This window comes from Mandrillus leucophaeus, unplaced genomic scaffold (assembly GCF_000951045.1).
Source record: "Mandrillus leucophaeus isolate KB7577 unplaced genomic scaffold, Mleu.le_1.0 Scaffold856, whole genome shotgun sequence".
NCBI classification, from domain to species: domain Eukaryota; kingdom Metazoa; phylum Chordata; class Mammalia; order Primates; family Cercopithecidae; genus Mandrillus; species Mandrillus leucophaeus.
In genome coordinates, this window is record NW_012109319.1 from 279225 (window position 1) to 301760 (window position 22536).

Here is a 22536-nt window from a genome sequence, read left to right on the forward strand (position 1 = left end):
AAAAAAAAAAAAAGAGAGAGAGAAAAAAAAACGAAGTTTAGAGTCAGTAAATAGCTACTTACAGGATATACTTAATGATTTTTGTCACATCTCAAAAAATCTTCTAAAATGAAGTGATTGTTTTAAAAATTTCCATAATTGTTTTTCTAATTTCATTCAATTGTGAAGAACAGGACATAAGAACAGAATTCATGTTATGTTTCTTAGGAGAGGGAGAATATGTTATACTTCTAGCAAGAGCCAAATATTTAAATACTTTTATCTCCAGTAACATGTTTTAAAAGGCATCAAGGTAGGCTTAATATTGAGGTCTTAGGCTTCAATTTTAATTCATTCTATTTTCTCTCTCTCTTATCTTCTCTTCTGTAAACTTTTCTTCTCATCAGGAATGGGGACATTTGATTTGGAGTTCCTATGCCCAATATCAGGGATAAGCGAGTAGGATTCTAAAATGTAATCTCAACAGCTTACTGATTTTGAAAATGTTTTTCTGCAAAGTGGTTTTATAAATAATGCTTTACTCCATGTCTACTCTTCATCTCTGCATCCCAATGTACTATGTCTGCTTTTCACATTTACCTATTTCATGTGAGCAGATTTCTTTTCCATACGTTTATTGATTTGATTTCTAACAGTGACAGGGTGACATCACTCTATTGTGAATAGATCCTTTCATCAGAATTCTGAAAAACAACTAATATGTAGTAATATAATCTTGAGTGATTAACTGCTACATATGACACAAAGGAAGATTTCAGGTTCCACCACTGATAAGCCCTATATTCTCATATGAATGAATAAATTAATGGTGAATTCCAGGTCTATGCAAGAAAATTTTGCACCTTTTAAAAAAATTACCAAAAATCTCCCCCCTCCCTCGCCCCACCACTAGATATCAAAAGATAGTAAGAATCTCACTTCTAGGAAGATGGAACAGACATACTTTTTTCTATTCTACCTGCTAAATACAACTGAAAACCCTGGACACAGTATGTATAACAAACTTAAGGAGATGCCCAGTGCTGGACATAAGCACAGGCTGGGTAAGGATCTTGGAACCTGAGAAACAATGTGGAGGTGAATTCCCAGGATTTTCCTTTTGCTTCATATACCCTAGACTTGAAGATGAAGAAACTGGCAACATGGCAACATCAGCGGGTACAGACAGAAAACAAAGTCCCAACAAAAGCCAAATTTCTCTAGCAAATCTAACATTCTCTGGAGGTTAGGAAAGGGGAACCCTAGCAAGACAGAAAAGCTTTAGACAGCTGCTCTACTCCAGCCCAACACCACAGGAAGAAATGCAACCCCACTACAGACAGCAAAGGCCAAATGGAGAGCCCAGACTTCCAGTCTTACGAGGTGGTATTGAGGTACCGTCACACCTAACTCAAGATGGTGTCAGGAAAGGACAAACAATGAACTGGATTTTCATGCCCCACCATCCTGTAGTGAGCCTCATACCTCCCAGTGCCAGGAAGACCACATAGAGAGCCAGGAATTCTACCCTTTCCCTGCAGAAACAAGGTATACACTCCCTCCCTGCTGGTATGGTTTTAGAGAAGACTTAGAGGACAGTCAATATTTTCAACATCACCTAGCAGTTATGAGGCCACTCCCACCATAGTGTCAGTGGACATCATGCTTACAGGTGGGACATCCAGCAATAAGGAGAAACCTGTCCCCTCACAGGCCTGTATAGAGAGTGATTAAGAAACAGACACAAGATAGCACCTTCCCTTGACAAAGCAGAGCAATGTCAGAGAAAACCAAAAAAGTTTAAATAAGAGCCAGACTCTAATAAAATAATATTTATATGTCTAGGCTTCAACCAAGAAACATTCATCATACAAAGAACCAGAAATCAGACAAAGAACCATAAATGTTCAATAATTATGGAAAAAGACAATCAACTGACAGCAACATCAAAATGGCAAAGATGAGGCCAGGAGTGTTGGCTCACACCCTGTAATCCCAGCACTTTGGGAGGCTGAGGCAGGCAGATTGCTTGAGCCCAGGAGTTTGAGACCAGCCCAGGCAACATAATAAAACCCTGTCTCTACAAAAAAATACAAAATTAGCTGGGCAAGGTGGCATCCACCTGTGTTCCAAGCGACTAGAAAAACTAACGTGGGAGGATCTCTTGAGCCTAAGAGGCAGAGGTTGCAGTGAGTCCAGATCGCACCACTGCACTCCAGCCTGGGTAACAGAGCAAGTCTCTATCTCAAAGGAAAAGACAAAAATGTTAGGATCTGGCAAAGACTTTAAAGTAGCCATGATAAATTTGCTTCAGTGAGCAATTACACATATGCTTGAAACAAATGAGAAATTAGAAAGCCTCGGCAAAGAAATAGAAGCTATAAAGTGAAACCAAATCAAAATTTTAGACCTAAAAATACAGTAATTGAAATGAAAACTCAGTGTATGGGTGGAACAACAAAAAAATGGAGAAGATAGAAAAGAGAATCAATGAACCATAAAACAGAACAACAAAAATTACTCAATGTAAGCAACAGAGAATGAATAGATTGGTGGTGGGGCCTGGGAAATAGCCTCAGGGATCTGTGAGATTACAACAAATGATCTAACATTCATGTCATCAGAGTGTCAGATGAGGGGGAAAGGGTATGAAGCTAAAAAAACTAGAGAAAATAATGGCTAAAATGTTAATAAATTTTGCAAATGGCATAAGACTACAGATTCAAGAAGTTGAATTCCCTAACATGATAAATCCAAAGATGTCCACATGAAGACACATAATGCATAAACTTCTGAAAACTAAATACAAATCCTGAAAGCATCCAGAAATTAATGATGTCTTATGAAGGCAAAACAATTAGAATGAGAGTAGATTTTTTTAGATGTCATTGAAGCCCGAAAGAAGCTACAAATATTTTTTTAGGTGATGAAAGGAAGGAATTCTTATCTGAGAATCTTGTACCTGGGAAGATATCCTTTGGGAATAAAGGGGAAATCAAAACGTTATTGGATAAAGGAAAACAGAGAATTAATCACAAGTAAATCTATCTGGAAAGTATGGCCAAAGAAGCTTTCTGAAAAAAAAAAAATGATAAAAGAAGGAGCATACGAATATCAAGAAGGAAAAAAGGACACAGGAAACAAAAATATGAGTGAATATAATAGACTTTCCTACTCATTTTGAGTTTCCTAAATTATATTTGACAGTTCTAGCAAAAATTATAAGGCAGATGTAAGAGGAAAATGCAAGAAACAAATGAGAAAACATTTTTTATAAATGCATTGACAGAAGTTAACAAGACCAGGAAGATTTCAAGTTGTCTAATATCCGTTCTGTGGTCACATGACTTGACGTTAACTGGGAAGATGATTTGTCCAGATATATAAAAATATGAAACTCATTTATCCTTCAATTCAGCATTTCTGTTTCTAGGAATCTAAATTACATACGTATGTGTAGATAAGATACCTTTACAAAGAGACCCACTGAAACACTGAAATAGCAACAAAAATGGCCTTTATATGTTCACTAATAAGAACATGACTGAACACAATGATAACCCAATGAAAGTTATAAAATAACTTTCATGAGATAGACCTGAATGTAAGCCTACATGATATATTTCAGTTCAAGAAAAATGTTTTGTATATTTTTATTTAAGGCATACACACACACACACACAAATACATATATGCATAACTATGTATGTAAAAATATACATATATATAAATCTATACAAGAAGTTTACACGAACCCCAAACAATTTGGGAATGAATAGGAATAGTGGAATTTGGGCAGGAATAAAAGGGAACTGTACATTTTGCTATATGTAATTTTATATTGTTTGAATTTTTCATAACAAGTTATGTATTACTTATGAATTAAATACATATATTTTAAGTTATAAAGTCTCTTAACATGAGGTCATGATTCTTCACTCTTCTGTGCTGTGGGTTCATGAATGTTATCAGGGGACCCGTGACAGGGTATAAGTAAAATAAGTTTCATTCCTTCCTGCTGAGTTAAAAACTATTTTTGTAAAAGGTGTCATTTTATTTTTAATTATATTTTGAAGTACTGTTTCACTTCAGATAGATTTCGGGTTGCATAGGTTGCAAAAATACATCACCAGGTAGAATGGAGTAGTCACTTTGCAAAGATAGAATGTCTAGATTATTTATTGAAGTTGTGTGTGTTTGTATGTAACGTATCTTACAAGATTATCAATATTTATTTGTTTATTTTGAGTCTTATTGGAGTTGGACAATGTCAACATAAAGAACATACTACTGAGCTTTTAGTATTTCCCTGATCATTGAGCAAAATACAATATAAAAGCTAGGCTACTTTTTGTGTGAGGGTCTTCTTGCTAACAATATGTCATCAAAGCCAAAAGTGCTTAACTCTGTCCATCCTAAAAATTTGTCAAATAGGATAGATCTTGTTATTAAGAAGATTTCAAGACGATAGTTGTACTAAAACCCTTAACTGTGCCAATTCAAATGCATTATATTAAAAAATACTAAATTTATTGTATTGAAAAGTTAAATAATTTAAATACAATTAATGAGAACTTGCTACTATGTCCCTTGGAAATGTTCAAGTATTTTCTGTCTTAAAGTATTGAAATAAAACTGGAATTATGTCTCTTATGAATGACATCATCCATTATGAATTGCTCACATTTCTTCTAATATTTTGAAGAAAGGTATGAAATAATTTAGAAATGCATCTTTTGTCTTTCAGTATGAATTCAAATGAAACAGATGGTTTCTCAGCTCCTAGTTTTTGTTTGCTATATCCTGGCTCGCACAATCAAAGAAAAAATTCATTTTTTCTAAGTTGTTTTTGGAAATCTCACAGGACTTTGAAATCTTCAAATGCTTCAAATCCTCAGTTTCTTTGTTAACAGAAATTGTGCTAGAAAAAGAAAAAATCTTGTTGAATTTACAAATGGAGCATCTGTGATGTTTCATGAGAGATCTGGCTTTCCTGCTTTTTTTAAAGAAAGAAGCAGCAGGTCCTTGCAAAGACGACTAATTGAACTTCCACATTTATCTGTATTTCCTCTGAAACCCCATTAAAACAAGGAAATAAATGGAATAAAGAATAAAAATGTCATTAACACACAGGAGGATGAAAGTATTGGGAAAAAAACAGCAACAGATGAGTGATAACATATTTAGGAAACTTAAAAATGAATGCAGTTGTGAAAACTGACTTGGACAGAGATAGTGGAAACCTAAGTCAATGTTGGGGAATTCAAAAGGGAGAGAATAACAAATATTATCAAATTATCAGAAAGTAGAGGCCAGAAGAGATCTAAAAGGAGTATAATTTATTTAAGCTTTGTAGGAAAAGTGGACCCTCTCTTCCTGATTTCCTTCCCATGCCCTTGGGTTCGAGACTGCCCTTTTTACATTTTGAACTCAGAAGGAAGCAAGAGGTCAGAAGATGCTGGAGAGGCTCTTTCAAGAGCTTTAGGCATAGGGGTTCCAGGCACAACTGGTACTTGTCATGAGGCATCATACCAAGAAAATAAGAATGGGCCTTGCTGGCCCTAAAATGCTGAAAGGCAGACTTAAACTTTTTCCACTTAGCAGTAGACAAGAATACAGATGATAGATATAGATAGATATAGAGATAGATTATACATGTAGATACAGGTATAGATAATATGGCTGTCCAGAGGTTCTCCAAATGCCAGAATCTATAGATCTTTTCTCTTAGGCAAGTTAGTTTCCATATAATATATAATATATAATATATAATATATAATACATATATAAATACAATATTAATATGTAATATATATAATACATATATTATATATATACACACACATGCACATATATACACTCACATATATTTTTCATATATATATACACACACACACATATATATACACACATTGTTTTTTCCTGTTGTATGATATTTATATCTGTCTTAGATATATAGATATATATGTATCTGGAAAACTAACTTGCCTAAGAGAAAAGATCTACATTCTGGCACTTGGAGAACCTCTGAGCAGCCACATTACTATCCTACAGTTAAGACCATTACTCAATGAGCCATCTGCTACTAACTGAGCTCCAGGTAGATTTTAGTGCCTCATTCTTAAATATATTTAAAATTTTATGAAATACATAACATAATTATTACCTATATTTGTGTGTTTATATATGTATGTATATATGTTATATATAACAAAAAGTTACACAAGAACTATAATAAACTAGCAAGCTTAATCATGAACAAGAATTATACATTTATAACATGTAAACACTGAATATTAATTTAACCACAAATGTTTATATAATTCATGAATGTCACTTAAAAGTTGACACAGTTCTCACTTTGGGAGGCTGAGGCGGGAAGATCACGAGGTCAGGAGATGGAGACCATCCCGGCCAACATGGTGAAACCTTGTCTCTACAAAAAAATACAAAAATTAACTGGGCATGTTGGCGCATGCCTGTAATCCCAGCTACTTGGGAGACTGAGGCAGGAGAATCGCTTGAACAAGGGAGGCAGAGGTTGCAGTGAACCAAGATCACACCACTGCACTCCAACCTGATGACAGAGCAAGACTCCATCTCAAAAAAAAGAAAAAAAAAAAAGATCACACAGTTCTATAAAACATATGAAAAACAGTTGTACTTTTGCCCTGCCCATCCTTACCCCCAGTTCTGGCTTGTCAGAGAGGTAACCTTTGTTTAGCTATTTGTCTACCACTCACATTCACATACTTAAGTTGCTGTAATATCATGCTTGAATTTTAAAATATTTGAAATTGTCTATTAATTCTCATAAAGGAAAAACAAGAGTTGATTTCCCTGATATGATACTCCATGTACGTTTAACTTTCTACCACTGACTTTGGGAACCCACTACTTTTATAGCAAGCTGTAAGCAAGCCTTCTCTTTGTCCAAGTGAAAGATATTCTCATCTCTCAAAATTATCAGCTGCATAAACAACCCTGGAAAATGGCTCAGATAAAAGAATGATCAGAGCTTTGTAGTCTTGGTATACAAGCTAGAGGAGTTATAGGAGCACAAGAGGATCAAGGAGAAATATATCTCCCAGCCCAGATCGAGGGTCTGCTATTGACTAGCTGTGATTTGGGTTAAGTCTCTTTACTTCTAAAAGGCTCATTTCTTCTTAGATACATGGCAGTGGCAATACTAATTACCTTGAGCCTGAAATAATGTATTAAAATACATTAAATAAAGCACGCAGCATAATGCCAGACATACAATGGGCACTAAAGTTGTTATTTTTACCTTTTAAGAAAAGTATGCATTCTGTTTTTTTCCAGAATCCATAAACCAATACAGTATGGACTCTTAGGTTAACATGTCTCGGCCTCCATTTTTTCACTTATAAAATGAAGATGGTAATATCTTTACCACAGAAAAATGGAATCACATCATAGGCAGTTAAATATGATATACTTTCTTACTTTACTAATGTTACTAACAAACCCAAATTTTCTACTCATAGTACAGAGGCATTCTTGCATTAAAAATCAAATCATGGGAAGAAAATTTACGTTAAAGATGCTATGCACAGCAACTTGACAAAGATCATGATATAATTTTAATTTTTATTTAAGCTAAATAGAGTAACTGTGAAATTTGTGAAAATAACTGAAGTTTACTTGTATGATAATAATGTATTTTTTGACATTGACAGCCATTAATTTTTAAATAAGAAAGCAAACTTTTTTTGACAGTTGCTTTTTTAAGTGCTATTTATTCAAGGAAAATCAATTTACAATGCTATAAAATACATGTCATCAGAAGAATTTGGCATACATGTAATTATGTATGTTTTTCTGAAGTGGTCCATAGCTTCATAAAGAAACCATCAACAATACTGTGATTGCTTTGGTGATGGGTTGTTAGTTAACGATGGTCTCTACCATCAGATGACAATTAAACTCCAGAAGTAGGTTACAGAAGCTGATTCTAATCTCCCTTCTAGTGCTCCAGCAATCTAATCTCTCCTAAGAATGATTTACTGCTTACAAAACCATTCATAATGATATACCAAATCATTCAAATATATCAAATCGCTGGGGATATCCTTATATTTTCTATAGTTTAACTACATTTCTCTGATTTCTTTTGGAAGAACTATTTATGCAGGTTTTTATAAAAATTTTTATACATGTTTTACTTTAAATTTAATAACTGATATGTGCATGCAATGTATAATTTCTTGTATTATAAGAAATACAAAATTTAAGATGTCATATTAATTACAGAACCCATTTTCATGAAAATGCTTCAATGCTTTTGAGAGGCAGTATACTTAAAGGTTAAAAGCATGAAATCTAGAACTAGAATCCCAGGGCTGCAAATTCAGCTGTAGCAATTTTTGCTGTGTAAATGTCAGGTGAGTTACTTAACCTCTAAGTTTCCTCATCTTTAAAACAAGGTAATATCATTTACCTATTCTTGGAAATTTGTAGTGTGGAGTAAATGAGTTAACATACATAAAGTGCTTAAAATACTATCTACTGAACAGTAAACATTGTCTAATAGATGTGTTATCTAATATGATATTACAGATAATATAGATTAAAACTGATTAAATTGCTAATTGAGTTCATTGTTTTTATGACACTAAATAGAGAAATATTAGGATCTAATAAAAATACTCATTTATATACAAAGTCTATAATAGAGTCAGCAAACATTTTTTAATTCAAAAATGTTTTGTGGTTGAGATAGACACATTAAACAATGCTTGTTCAAAAATGTGCAATAATTGAATTTTAATGAGGTCAATTGTTTGTCACAGATTATTATCAGCTTTTTAAACATTACTGTTTCACAAAGTACTAATGTTAAAAGTCTTTCCCAAGACTTCTTAAAGGAAAAGAAGAAACGCCATATCCTGTTATGTATCTTGTCTCAGAAAGAGAACTTAGTGTCCCTCTTACACAAGTAAACATTCATTGCCAAAACAGTAGAATGTGATTAATTGCCTCTTGATTTAGTTTTCTTTTGATGTGGTCAAGACATATCTTTATACGTAGTGTTTTGATAAAGAAATTCAGTATCATACCCACCAAGTTGACACATGTTTTTCAGTATGCTGTGAAAGGAGCAATTGTGTTGTACCTTAAACAAAAAGAAAGAAAAGTCGATGAATAATTTTTTTTCAGGATATGATTTATGACAGAAGTCCTACAGGCTGTGTTTTTCTTTGCCAAATAATTCCTTTCAAGTGCTATTTTTTTAGAATTATGTAATGTCTCTTTTTTTATGCCAGAAGAATAGCCAGGATATGAATTTGACATCACATGCATGGTGAGAGCGTGGAAAAGATTCTAAGAATGCTATTTACTTCCAAACAAAAGGTCACAGAATTAATTTTGCAAGTCAGCGTTTGAAACTGTCTGTCTGAGAGCCTTGGATATATGGAAAATTGATGTGTGTACCTTCAAAATTTATGTGTGCATACACTTCTAATAAGCCCTTTCACAAGGCAAAGAACACTGTGTCTACCTAATTTTACAATTGCCTTTTTAAGAGAGAACTTTGTAAATTTACACAATCATACTTAACCTAGCTGAGCCAGGAGAAAAATCCCTTTTGAATATTGAACTCTATGAATTATTCTAGTGTATTATGGGCTCTGACTCAAATGAATTAGCAGATTATCCTCCTAAGACTCTTAAAAATTCAGCAGCTTCACTGTCTGTCCATTTATGTGTCCCAAATTACGTTAATTGGAACTAGCTCACCAAGCATACTCTCTGTAGAATATACATCATTCTAACTTTATGTCTATGGTCTACATAAAAGTGTCAGCTTGAAGAACGTGGTTGTATTTAGTAGAGCTGCAGGCTATTTTTTGTTAAAGCTTAAACAGTTCTTTTTTCTTCCTTTCTTCTTTCTTTTTCCTTCCTTCCTTCCTTCTTCTTTCTTTCCTCCCTTCTTCTTTCTTTCCTCCCTTCTTTCTTTGTTTGTTTCTTTCCTTCTTTTTTCTTCTTTCTTTCTTTTTCTTTCTTTCCCTCTCTGTCTTTCTCTCTCTCCCTCCCTCCTTCCTTCCCTCCCTTCCTTCCTTTTCCTTCCTCCCTTCCTTCTTGCCTGCCTTCCTTTCTTTTTTGTTTTCGTTAAGAGACAAAGTCTTGCTCTGTCACCCAGACTAGAGTTCAACAGTGTGATCCTAGCTCACTGCAGCCTCGACCTCCTGGGCTCAAGTCATACTCTTGCCTCAGCTTCCTGAGTAGCCAGGATTACAGGTGCACATGCCACACCTGGCTAATTTAAAAACTATATATTTTTTTGTAGAGGTGGAGTATTTTTATGTTGCCCAGGATGATCTCAAACTACTGGGCTCAAGCGAACCTCCTGTCTTAGCCTCCCAAAGCTCTGGAATTACAGGCGTAAGACACCACACCTGGCTAAATAGTTCTTAATATGTAATTTAATTTAGTCATCTTTGTGCCCACACTATAGAATTTGGGGGATGAGTAAATGAAGGGATCTAGGAGTGGTTGAATATACTAATAATCGCTAATAACCACTGTTTGTTGAGTGTTTGCTATGACTTAAGCACTTGTCTAAGCACTTATGTGTGTTAACTCATGTACTGCTCATAGCAACTCTCTGGAGTACATACTATTGTTATCTTCATTTTAAAGATGAGAAAACTGCAAAATAGGGGATTTGAAGTAATCCGCCTGGGGTCAGGAAGTTTACGTAAGCTAATCCACCTAGGGTGCTCATGAATACAGTGAATTTCAATGGGAATATTCTCAATACAAGAGGCTTGCTGAAGAGTTCTCAGAAAAGAACTTCATTTGAATAAACTTGAGTGGATCCCACCATCTCTTTCTCAGGTCTAGGAACTACGAAAACTACCCTGAAGAGATCTGGGTAGAATGCTTTTCCAGCAAAAAGTATTCAAAGGTGATGAATTTTCTGGACTATCAACATACTAATTCTCTCCGGAAGTTGGAGGAGAGCCTTTCCAATGAGCAGAATACTGGTATACAACATCTAGGTTATCCTTTGTGTGAAGCCAAATCAGAAGTTTGTTTGATGAGCATAGAATCAGATCATGAATATTCTAAAGGGCTATTTCCTGAACCTAATGATTCCCTTATCCCACACTAGGGAACGTGAGGCTGAACTTTTCAAGTCCTCCAGATTCACTTTACTAAATACACTGCTGGATGTTCACTGACAACGTCAGGGTCGTTAGAATGATAACTGAAAGTTACATATGATTGCTCCTATCCACGCTGCTTTTCCACGTTTAGAACTCCAATGCCTCTCGAATATTGCATGTGATTTGCAAGAAAAGATACCTTTTGACATTTGGCATTAATTTTATAGGAGCCACTCCCAAATTTCTCTTTTGAGGGTGTTGTCTTGGAATACAGACATTTTCTAGACATCCACAGCCCTTCTACCTGAACAAATAAACACATAGATATATAAATATGACAGAATGTTTATATTTAGGTTGGTGCAAAAGTAATTGCTGTATTGCCAGCACCTTTCATGGCAAAACCCATGATTACTTTTGCACCAACCTAAGATATGCAGCTATCCAACCCCCAGTCCACCAAAGCCAGATTTGTGTATAAGGGCATAGCTATTTTATAGTAAGTAAGATACACAAGTTGGAGAAATTTTTACTTAAATCTGAGTTAGTCATTACCAAAGCAACACTGCTTCTCCTGTACAATAGAATATTAATGTAATGTCATAAATTTCCTTTAAAAATAATTACTTTCACTTTCAGATTAACATTAACACTTTCCTGTCCAATGGATCTCAAGAATTTTCCCATGGATGTACAAACATGTATAATGCAACTGGAAAGCTGTGAGTATGAACCACTTACTTTTTAAAATACTTTTACAGTATAGTAGATACAAACTTTGAATGCCTAAGATGGCTAATTTATTTTGTAATCATTTTGGTCACGTATTTACTGAATAGGCATGTAACCTTTCACCAGGTGCTGAAAATAATACCTACCAATACATGCACTCTACACTATGAGAAAGAAACAAATTGAGGATCTAGAAATAACGGATTTTTAAAGCTTAAAGTTTAGATACATGTTTCCATACACATCATCAGAAGTGAAAAGGATGGCAATCATTAAAAACAAACTATCATTTATTGGGAGCCTCTTATCAACCAAGTGTCTATATATATTTTTCTTATACTGACAACAAAGTTATTGTTATCCCTATGTTTTCAAATGTGAAAATGGTCATGTTGAATGATTGAATATTTGGCTCCAATTCACAAAGGTGACAATGACAAACTGCCTCCAAACTTATGCTGCTTCCGATAACCAATGTTTTTTATTTTAATGTCACTCTGCTGGGTATGTTATGTATGTAATCTCAGAAGACAAAATTTCTCACACTTTCTCACAGATTTATTTAAACTTTCAGGTATTCCTCTAAATTTCTTCTTTCAAAGTAGACCCATATGCCTCACTGATTAATGTTAATACAGGTGAACATTTCACATCCTACCCTTTCTCTGATCTATGTAATCAGACCTAAATTAATTGTTTACAGTGTTTAATCTCATATAAAAATTAAGCAATATGCAATATTTTCTCTTATGACAGTATGTTATACGAGGGGGAAGAAAAGGACTGTTTGACACATTCCTTGAGGAAAATTTGAAGGCCGATCCTCAGACTCCAGGTGTCAAAGACAAGGCTTGTAGTGTGATGGAGTTGTCACTAGATGGCGGACCAACTTTGTGGGGCAACGTGACTATCGCCCTCCCTCTCCCACTTGGTTTTACTTAAGAAGTGGAAATATGAATTTCTCTTATAATTCCTCCTCAGAAAATTTAAATTGATTATTTTTATAAATAGTTCTTAAATAATTAGCACACATATGGGTAAAGTATTCACGTAAATGAGAGGAAATAAAATAAATTAAAATTGGGGGAGCTACTTAGCAATCAATCTATGTGGGGAGAAGCGGCAGAGCTGATTTTGAAATTGAAGAAGGGCAATTTGAGGACAGGCTGATTGTATATCTTGGTTGAAAAATTAAGTATATTTAGCGCACAGAGTTTAAAAATGTGCACGACCCTCTAAGTGGCACCCAAAGTACTAAGTCCAGGGGCGGGGCGTGGATATTAATCAATAGGTCTGAGAAATGGTTCAACATATAAGGGGCAAGAAAATTGTTTGGTCCTTGCTGTACCTCTTAAAGATTATTTTAGTTAAATGAACCAAGATTATTTAAGAAGTTTTCATAATTTTCCAGCAAAAAGAACAGAAAGTAGAATAAAGCACACTTATGTGGAAGGTAGAAACAGGAGAGGTTGATTCACAGTGGACGTGAAGTCAGAGACTTCCCGTGTGTCCGAGCGAAAAAGCTTAGATAAATGGGATCAGTTTAGAAGCACTGACGAAGAAAGGGAACAGGGGATGAGAAACAAATGTTGATGGGACAATTGATAAAATCCATCTTAATATGTTTGAGATCTGGGAGACTTAGGTCTAAAGCCAAAGAGGGAGCGAAAAGTGAAGATCAACTATTAAAAGCCATATACAGAGTGGTTCAAGGAATCAGATGAAATAGCTGAAGAGGAGAATGTAGAGAGGAAAACAAAACACAGACAAGAGCAGGCCCTTAAGAAATGCCTACATTTAGAAGTTGTTGGAAAAAATTCCAGACAAAGGTAAGGATGGCAGATTAAAATCAACACTGTTCAACCTCAAAAGAGAAAGGACTGTGAAGGAGTTCTGTGTAACAAAATCAAATGCTGCAAAGAAAGTTTTGTAAGGTGCTTGAAAAAAGCAATTGCTACTGTTAACAAAGACAAATGTGATTAGAATAACGATGGTCAAAGCTGGAATCTAAAAAGGTTTTTTTTATTTTTTAGGTGAGTGATGAGGAAGTGGGAGCAGTGAGTGAAATCTTTTATTCCATGAATGTTACTTATTAAAGAAAGATGAGAAAAAGGACAGTGCCTGAGGGTTGGTTAGATCACTGGGCTTCTGTTTTGAGTAAGGAAAGCTTACTGGTGCTATTTTGCAGGGCACAAAAACTGACATAGTAAAACCTCTCGTGTGTCTGCCTTTCTCAGAACATTTCTCAACATAAGAAAAGAGAGTCTCTTTTCTTTTCCCCTTTATTTCTTAATTCCTCTATAAGAAATACGAGTGGGTTGTTCAAGGGGTTGTTTAATATTTCAGTCATTAAGCACTTCCTGCTCTTATTAGGAATTAATTTTAATTTAGCTCACCATAGAGACTTTGTTTATTAAAATCCTGCAGCAGATGCTAATGCCACTCAAATTTTTTTCTTAAAACATTTTTAGGACAATTACATACATATATATACACACACATATAATATATAATACATACATATATATGTTAAGAAATGCCTACATTTCTGTGTACATATGCATACACATGTGTATATATATATATTCATACATACGAATCTACATATATGTGTGTATATATATGTTTTAAGAAAAATTTATATCTATTTTTTTCTTTCTCTTTAAATAGTGGCTAAAATGTCAAGATAAAAGATTGTAAATCAGTGGAACCCACTGGAAAGTAGGCAAAAAATGTTTAAGCTACTGGAAAGCAAGAGCTGTAAGAATCCCAGGGTCCACCTTTGAATGAAATCTGACTGCAAAAAGGAAGAAAAGAAAATGTTCAATAATATTAAGACATGGGAAGCAGGCAAAAAGGAAACACAATTTAAAAGCAAACACTTTAATGGCTTGTCATGGTACAACTTCCTTAAATTCAGTAAAAGTTCAATAAGTATATGTCAATGGTCAAGACAGTTCCAAGTGGCCTGGAAAATATTCTTTCATTTAGGCATCAATTGAAAAATATTTATCAAATACCTAATATATTCCGCATATTATGTTGGGTGGTATAACAACAAATGAAGCAAAAATGTCTCTGCTTTCAAGAATTTCAGAGCCTACCTGAAATATAATGATATAAATATTTATGCCAATATAATAATTCAATTAAAGATAATAAGCAAATGTTAATGGGATACTGTTAAAACAAAGGAGAAAGTGAATAAGAGAAGAACAAAATTAGCAATGAATAACTAACTTAGAAAAGACTATCTTGTCTAAACTATCAGTGATCCCATGCCCTCAAAGTACACATTTACGACTTATAATTGAAACCATAGATGACATAAAATTCCTAGTTAGAGGAAAAGAAATTACTGGGGAAGAGGCTTATGCAAGGAAAATCCAGGGTAAGAGAAGACTTGCATTAGAAATTGATGAGAAAAAACATGTATGAGTTAAGAATAATATCAAAGAATAAAAATAGAATAAAAGGGTTAAATTCACTTAGGAAAAAAAGATTCTCAAACTAGATGTTAACCAATATCAAGACCCAACACTATGTCGACAACTAGACACTTTCTAAGAAATCCACGCAAAAAATAACAATAATTTGGTAAAGAAAAATTTTAAAAATGTATATGTGAGAAATGTACCTTGAAAAAGTCCAGAATAATTTTGATCAGAAAAAAATTAATGGCAGAAAAAAATTGTGAGGCACAAATACTTGAGTAGCATGCTGGTAAAAAATCAATATACAGTGGCTCACGCCTTTAATCCCAGCATTTTGGGAGGCCAAGGCAGGTGGATCACTTGAGGTCAGGTATTTGAGACCAGCCTAGCCAATATGGTGAAACCCCATCTCTACTAAAAATACAAAACTTAGCCAGGCATGGTGGCCCTTGCCTGTAGTCCCAGCTACTCGGGTGGCTGAGGCTGGAGAATCGCTTGAACCCAGGAGGCAGAGGTTGCAGTGAGCCAAGATGGCACCACTGCATTCAGCCTGGGTGACAGAGACTAACTCTTTATTAGAAAATAAAAAAAATAAAAAAAAAAAAAAAAAAAAAAAAAAAAAAAAAAAAAAAAAAAAAAAAATTCCACATATAATTAGGAAAATGTAAGTATTTAACCATATAACTTCTAAATATATTAAGCAAAAGCAGGATGAACTGCATAAGAAACAGATAAATCAACAATTTACTGGATTATACAAGCACAGTATATTTGAACAAAACAAATCATAGAGATAATTCTTACTGTTTCTTTGTTTAATTTTGTTTTTAGCATATGGAAACATTTACAAAAATTGATTAAGTTATACACCACCAAGGAAGTTTCAGTAACCTCCTATGAATCAACATGTTATAAAATTAGAAACCAATAACAATATAGAATTACTGTAAGTTACTACAAGTTCCCATACATTATTATATATTAATATACACTTGCATAACTGGAATGAAAAACATGCACTAAATGACTGTTTGTTTAAAGGTGAAAATTAAGAAAAATGTGATGTTGTTACAATGAAAGCACAATATATCAAGATTTCTAGATACAACTAAGCCAGATTTTTTTTAGTAAAAACAATTTCACTAAGCATTCTATTCAAAAAGAACAAAACGACACAACAGAGTATCCAAAGAATCACAAAAACCCCTAAAACTGGTGCTTTGAAAAATCTCAGAATCTAGACACGTCCCTGGAGAAATAATTTAAATTAAAAAATTAGGTTGATTGAATATAAAACATACAGAATGAAGAAATAGAAACAATCATAGTATGCCAGGTTAAAAGCAATGAAAGAAAATCCTGATCTATTCTATCTTTTTCAGTCATAGTTATGGAAAGGAAATTCAGCCAAAACCTTTATTTGAAAACAAGAAGGAAGCCTGGGGGAAAAACATCCACATAAATAGCTAACTTTGTTATAAATTAATGAGAATTTCCAAGAGCAGAGATAATAATGATGGGAACAACAGAAAACATTTTGAAAACCTGTTCAAATATTTGCTATATAAAAAGAAGAATTATGCATAACGATGATTTCCCCGAGTTTCCTCTCAATCAGGAGAACTGAATATTGCTATGTCTACATTAATCTGAAAAAAAGAAGACGATTCATGGGAAAAGTGGGTCAAAGCTGATGTCTGTTTAATCATGCTGTGTTTTTTGTGAAAATACATGTTCCACTAAAAATTTACTTTGGGTTATGGGAAATTTTAGGATAGAGCTTGAATTAGGAATGTTTGTGCAAATATAGAGACATAACCTTAGAAATACTGCTTATTGAGACACGAATAAGCATGGAGACATGAAAATCAATGCGATTTCTAGAGATAGCACAGAAAACGACAACCAAAAGAGAGCCAGAGAAAGACAGCATCATCAAGTTTCAGAAAAATGGGGGATAGAGGAAGAAGAGAAACAGAGAAAGACAATATGTTTCCTAGAGGCTATTTGGAAAATATGATTAATCTAGTTTATTCATGGAGGGTAGAGTCATTAAAGGTAAAAAAAAAAAAATAGAAAATCAACATTATGTCTTCTTCAATATTTAGGTATAAAAATGTATTCGCTGCAACACAAGTGGTATTTATCATAGTGTTTCACTCCGCTGCCATTTAAAATAAAAATAAAATAACTACACTAAAGTTGAATCTTTACCGTTACAGTAATTTAGAAAGCTAACCCATCACTGAGAATTCCACTGAAGTCAAAGGAAAGAATGTGGCCCCGTTTATATGTTCCAAGTTCAGATGTTTCCCTTATCAAATTATAAAGGTCTCTCTGGGAATGTGCTTATTCCTCAAATCACAACAGAGTTTCATGCAACTGCTTGTATAACAGTCAGAAGTTCAACATACTATTTATTCCTGTGATCTAGAACATACTTAATTCAACTTCATTCTGGGATAAATATTGTAAATGTTTGCTTTTGGGTATGAAGAAAATTATTACGTTCATTTATTTCTCTCTCTTTTTAATACTCATTTTTCACTCTCAAGGTCAGTAAGAAGACATAGGCCAGTTCCCATGACAATACGCATCTCCAGAATTCACATTTTATTCTCAAAATTCATATTTTATTAGGAGAAACCTAAGAAAATGACAATAAAAATATCAACCCATATATGCCACACACAGAATTCTGCAATGGAGACTTGTTTTTCACTAACTGCTTTAAATTTGAGCCTCAATTTTTATGTTCAGTTCTTGATTGTAATAAATGAAACCAAGGAAAGTACCTAGTGAAGATAAACTACTAAAGTGATCACTAACCTTCCTTCTCAGGATTAGATTGCATTAGTTTACTGATTACTTATCAGATGCCATTACCTGAATTATTTTAACCCGAATGAAATGCTAGCAACATGAGGTAATTTTCAACAGATACATTTTCATTTATATCACAAATACATTTTTACATAAAAGCAATTATAAATTATTTTATTTGACACAAAACAAATAACTAATATAGAAGAGAAGGGGGCACAACTGACTATATTATGACCTAGACTATGTCCCTAAGGAATGTTTGGTGGAAGTTGGTGTACAGGACTAGAGGCAGGAAAAAAACTCAAGACTTAATTTTCAGTTTTTTATTTACGTTAAAAGGAAAATTCCTAACTGTTTTTTTTATTTGCCAGTTAAAAAAAAAAAAAAAAGCCATGAAGGATTTTTTTAATCATGTAAAAATACTGGATAACGGTTTCCTAGAATCAGAATAACAATTAAGAGCCATTGATGACACATGATTCATAAACTATTACTACTTCCCTAAAGGGTCTAATTCTGTAGTTCACATCTAAAGAGGAGTATGTTGCACTGCAGCCCTGGCAACAAGAGTGAAATTCCGTCTCAAAAAAAAAAAAAAAAGAGGAATGTAGACAATAAAAGTGGAAAACCTCACCAATGCGTAAAAGTTAAAAAAAATTATTTAGATTTGAAAAGAAAATATAAGAAAATAACTAAGTGAAGAAGTACTGTTTGCCAAAAAGAACAGCCTAAATTTCTAAAATTACAGAGTAATTTTTAAGGGTCAACTTGAAAAAAAAAAAAAAAAAACACTAGCAAAAGCTTTCAGAAACTTGAAATATACTTTAATAGTATTGTTGGATAGAAATATCTAAAGATAGAATACACTTTAATGGGGTTTTGGGATAGAAAATTCTAAAGAGAGATGAGAGGTTTTTATAATTTTAATTTCTCAGATTCATTTAAAAACATGTTTGACATTACTCAGATCACTTACTCTGGAATTTATGCTAAATTAGCTAAGGCGAAAGATAAGATTTGGTGATGATTTTTCACAATTATTTTATAATAGTCTCTACTGTCATCCAAGCTCTTTCATAATTTAAAAGTTTGGATACTGTTCAAAATAATATTATGTTTTTTGTTTGCCTAGTGAGAAATACAGATGGTTCTTGTTTTCTGAGTATTTGTTGCTTAAACCTCTGCAGTTACAGTGTTAGCTAGAAAACAGAAGTCCTCCCAAGACAAAACTATACACTTATGAGCTCACTACTTATAAAATAAATCCCCACTTAAACATTAAATATTCCATCCTATGCAACACCAGTGGCCATTCTGTTCTAATCTGTCCACATCTTTCTAGGTTGAATTTTTACTGATCATCAGGTATTCTAAGCATATTGACCACAGTCAATCATATGGTCAAATTATGCTTCGAGAAGTTAAGTGACTTTCGCGAGGTCACACAACTGTGAAGTGGACAGAGAAAACAATATGATTTAATAGCTCACAAACTTTTCATACAACCATCGGTCATTTAAAAATCTATATGATGATTTCCAAATACTTATATATGGTAACTGTGGTGTTCTTAAATTGTCTCTGCAAGTTAAACATACCCAGTAATTTCATTTGTTTTCTCATGTGAAAAGACTTAGAGTTCCCTCCTTTGCCTATTTCCTTTCTCCTAGACGTCTTTCCATGTATTAAAATTGGCCTAAAACGAGACTGCAGAGTAGCGCTTCCCACCAGTGACAGTGCCAATCATTCTGTTACTATTGCAGTTTCAGATCACACATACATTAGAGATAGCTGCAAAACACTGTTAACTCAGAACACATCTACAGTCAGGTGAGTACTACAACTAAGTTCTATGTTCCCCATTCCATGTTTACTAAATTGGTTCACTAGGATAAATACAAAGTACTTTACCTTTTTTTCTAGTTAAAGATCATCTTACTAGGTTTAGTACATAATTCTACTTTGATGATCCATGTCTCTACTGGTTAATCACCCAGAGAATTGAACAATATATCATTACACACTCCCAGAAGGACAGGACTGAAAGCCTTGCAACAGTGCACCAGAGGTATTTGTCTTGATTTATTACTACTGAAAAAATCAACAATTGCTTTTTCAATCAGCTATGAACTACTTAAATTGATATCAATTTCAACATTTTGAAATCCTTGTTTATAAGAAAAACATTAGAATTCATCAGATATCTTGCTGAGAACACTATAGCATCCCTTAATAGTCTAGCATAGTTGGTAATAAGATTATAATATGATATAAATGTAGCATGGCTTTTCCTTTATGACCGTAATTCTGGCTCCTACTGACCACAGCTTCTGCTCTACCTGCTCCCAGATGTAATCTGAACTACTCCAGAATTGTATGGATTTGGCGTTAAGCTCCTTTAATTCACAGAATCTACCTGTTAATAAACTTGAAAATATTCTCAACATTAATCTCTTAGGAGCTTTGCAAAATTCTTTATCCCCCCTCTGAGATTCCATATAGCATCAGCAATCTCATCTGCAAACATATTCATGCTCTGGAACTTTATTTTCCTTCAGAGAGAAGATATAGATAAAACGTTTATCTTTCTCTTGTCCTCCTCAAGCAGCGTTCCTATTCCCTCCTATTCTTATAGAACCCAGGGATCCCTTTCTTGTTTGCACTTTCAACTTCAATATGGATGAAATTAAATGTATAGCCTTAATACATCAAGAAAATACTTATTGTTATATTTGGTTTCAGTGTTCTGTTTGGCTTATCATTTACCTCCTTTACTTCATGTTTGTATACTTTTTCAGACAAGTTGCTAACAAAGATATTTGATATCAAATGAAATGCTTATCTATTTATTTCAACATTGTGCTTCTGTGGTTATTAATGATGTGGTTACCATAATTCTTATGTCAAATAAAACTGTGCTCTTCTCTCTGCCTAAAATATGTTTCCTGAAGACACCAGGCCATTTCTGATAGTCTTTTCTTAAGTTAACTCTCTTCTCCACAGTTGCTTCCTATCCCATTAAATTATATATTTAGTTCAAAATACACATCAACATCTGAAATGATTGTTTTATTTCTGATAACATTTTTATTGCCCACCTCACCACCACCCACTATATGCAAGTTCCATGTAGATGGGAAAATGTCTCTCATTTCTCACTTATTATCACTAGAAATTCTAGCAAAAATTAAGACAGTGATCTCTTTGTTTTTCTTAATGACAGTCAATCATATGGTCATATTTTTTACAGTGCAGCTAATAGAGCTCGCTTGTAGCCATATTTCATCCAAAGATCCATTCAAGAAAACATCAGGTTGGTTATTCAGAATGACTCCTCTCTTCTCTTACATAACTGAAAAGACTATTGAAGGCTAATTCATTGCATTTACCCAGGTTCTACTTTCAACTCATGTCATGATACCACAGATCTTCCGCACACTGTGCATCCATCATCTATTTCCTCCCCCAAAATGTCAACAGGCTTTTCTTCTTTTAGCTTTTAATTGTGGTAAAATCCATATCTTAGTCTGTATTTTGCTTCTATGACACAATACCACAGGTTAGGTCATTTTTAATGGATAGAAATGTATTGGCTCACAGTTCTGGAGGCTGGAAAATCCAAAATAAAGTTACCAGCCTTTATGTTTCAAAATATGAAAGTAACCCATTTCCATCAATGGATGAGTGGAGAAACAAAATATTATATACATACAATGGAATATTATTCAAACTTAAAAAGGAAGAAAATCCTGACATATACTATAACATAGATAAACTTTGAGAACTTTGTTAAGTGAAATAAGCCAGTCACACAAAGACAAATACTGTATGAATCTACTTTTAAATGAATTCAGAGCAGCTAAAATCATATAAGCAAAATGTAGAATGGTGGTTCTCAGTGGAAAGAGGAAGCGGGGAATGGAGAGTTGTTTAATGAATGTAGAGTTTCAGTTTTGCAAGATGAAATAGTTTGGGAGATTGCTGGTACAACATTGTGAAGATACCAAATACGACTGAACTGAATGCTTTAAAACGGTTAGGATGGTACATTTTATGTTTGTATATGGCTATACTTTGAACATAACAAGACCTCCATCTCTAGAAAAAATTTATAAACCCAAAAAAGTAGCTGGGTGTGGTGACACCTGCCTGTAGTCCCAGCTACTTGGGAGGATCACTTTTGCCCAGGAGTTCGATGCTGCAGTGAGCTATGATTGCTTCACTGCACTCCAGCCTGAACAACAGAGTGAGACCTTATCTCTTAAAAATATATAAATATATCAAAGATAAAAAAAAAACAAGACCAGTCAAAGCATTACTGCCTTACTATTCTCTATTCAAAACATGACACAACTTTCAGATGCTGCTCAAGTGGTTTGGCTCACAGTGTCAATTATGATTTGGGGCCTGTTTAGTGAATTGTTTCACAG

General features: G+C 33.8%; 1 protein-coding gene across 2 annotated transcripts in view; it reads left to right on the top strand.

Moving 5' to 3' along the window:
- The window catches only part of GLRA3 (glycine receptor, alpha 3), a 206236-nt gene that overhangs the window by 129452 nt on the left and 54248 nt on the right, over nucleotides 1-22536 (top strand). For both annotated transcript variants that reach the window (XM_011968674.1, XM_011968675.1), the window contains exon 5: nucleotides 11754-11836. In XM_011968674.1, coding sequence (XP_011824064.1) covers nucleotides 11754-11836 — 83 coding nt within the window. The remainder of the gene's footprint in view (nucleotides 1-11753; nucleotides 11837-22536) is intronic.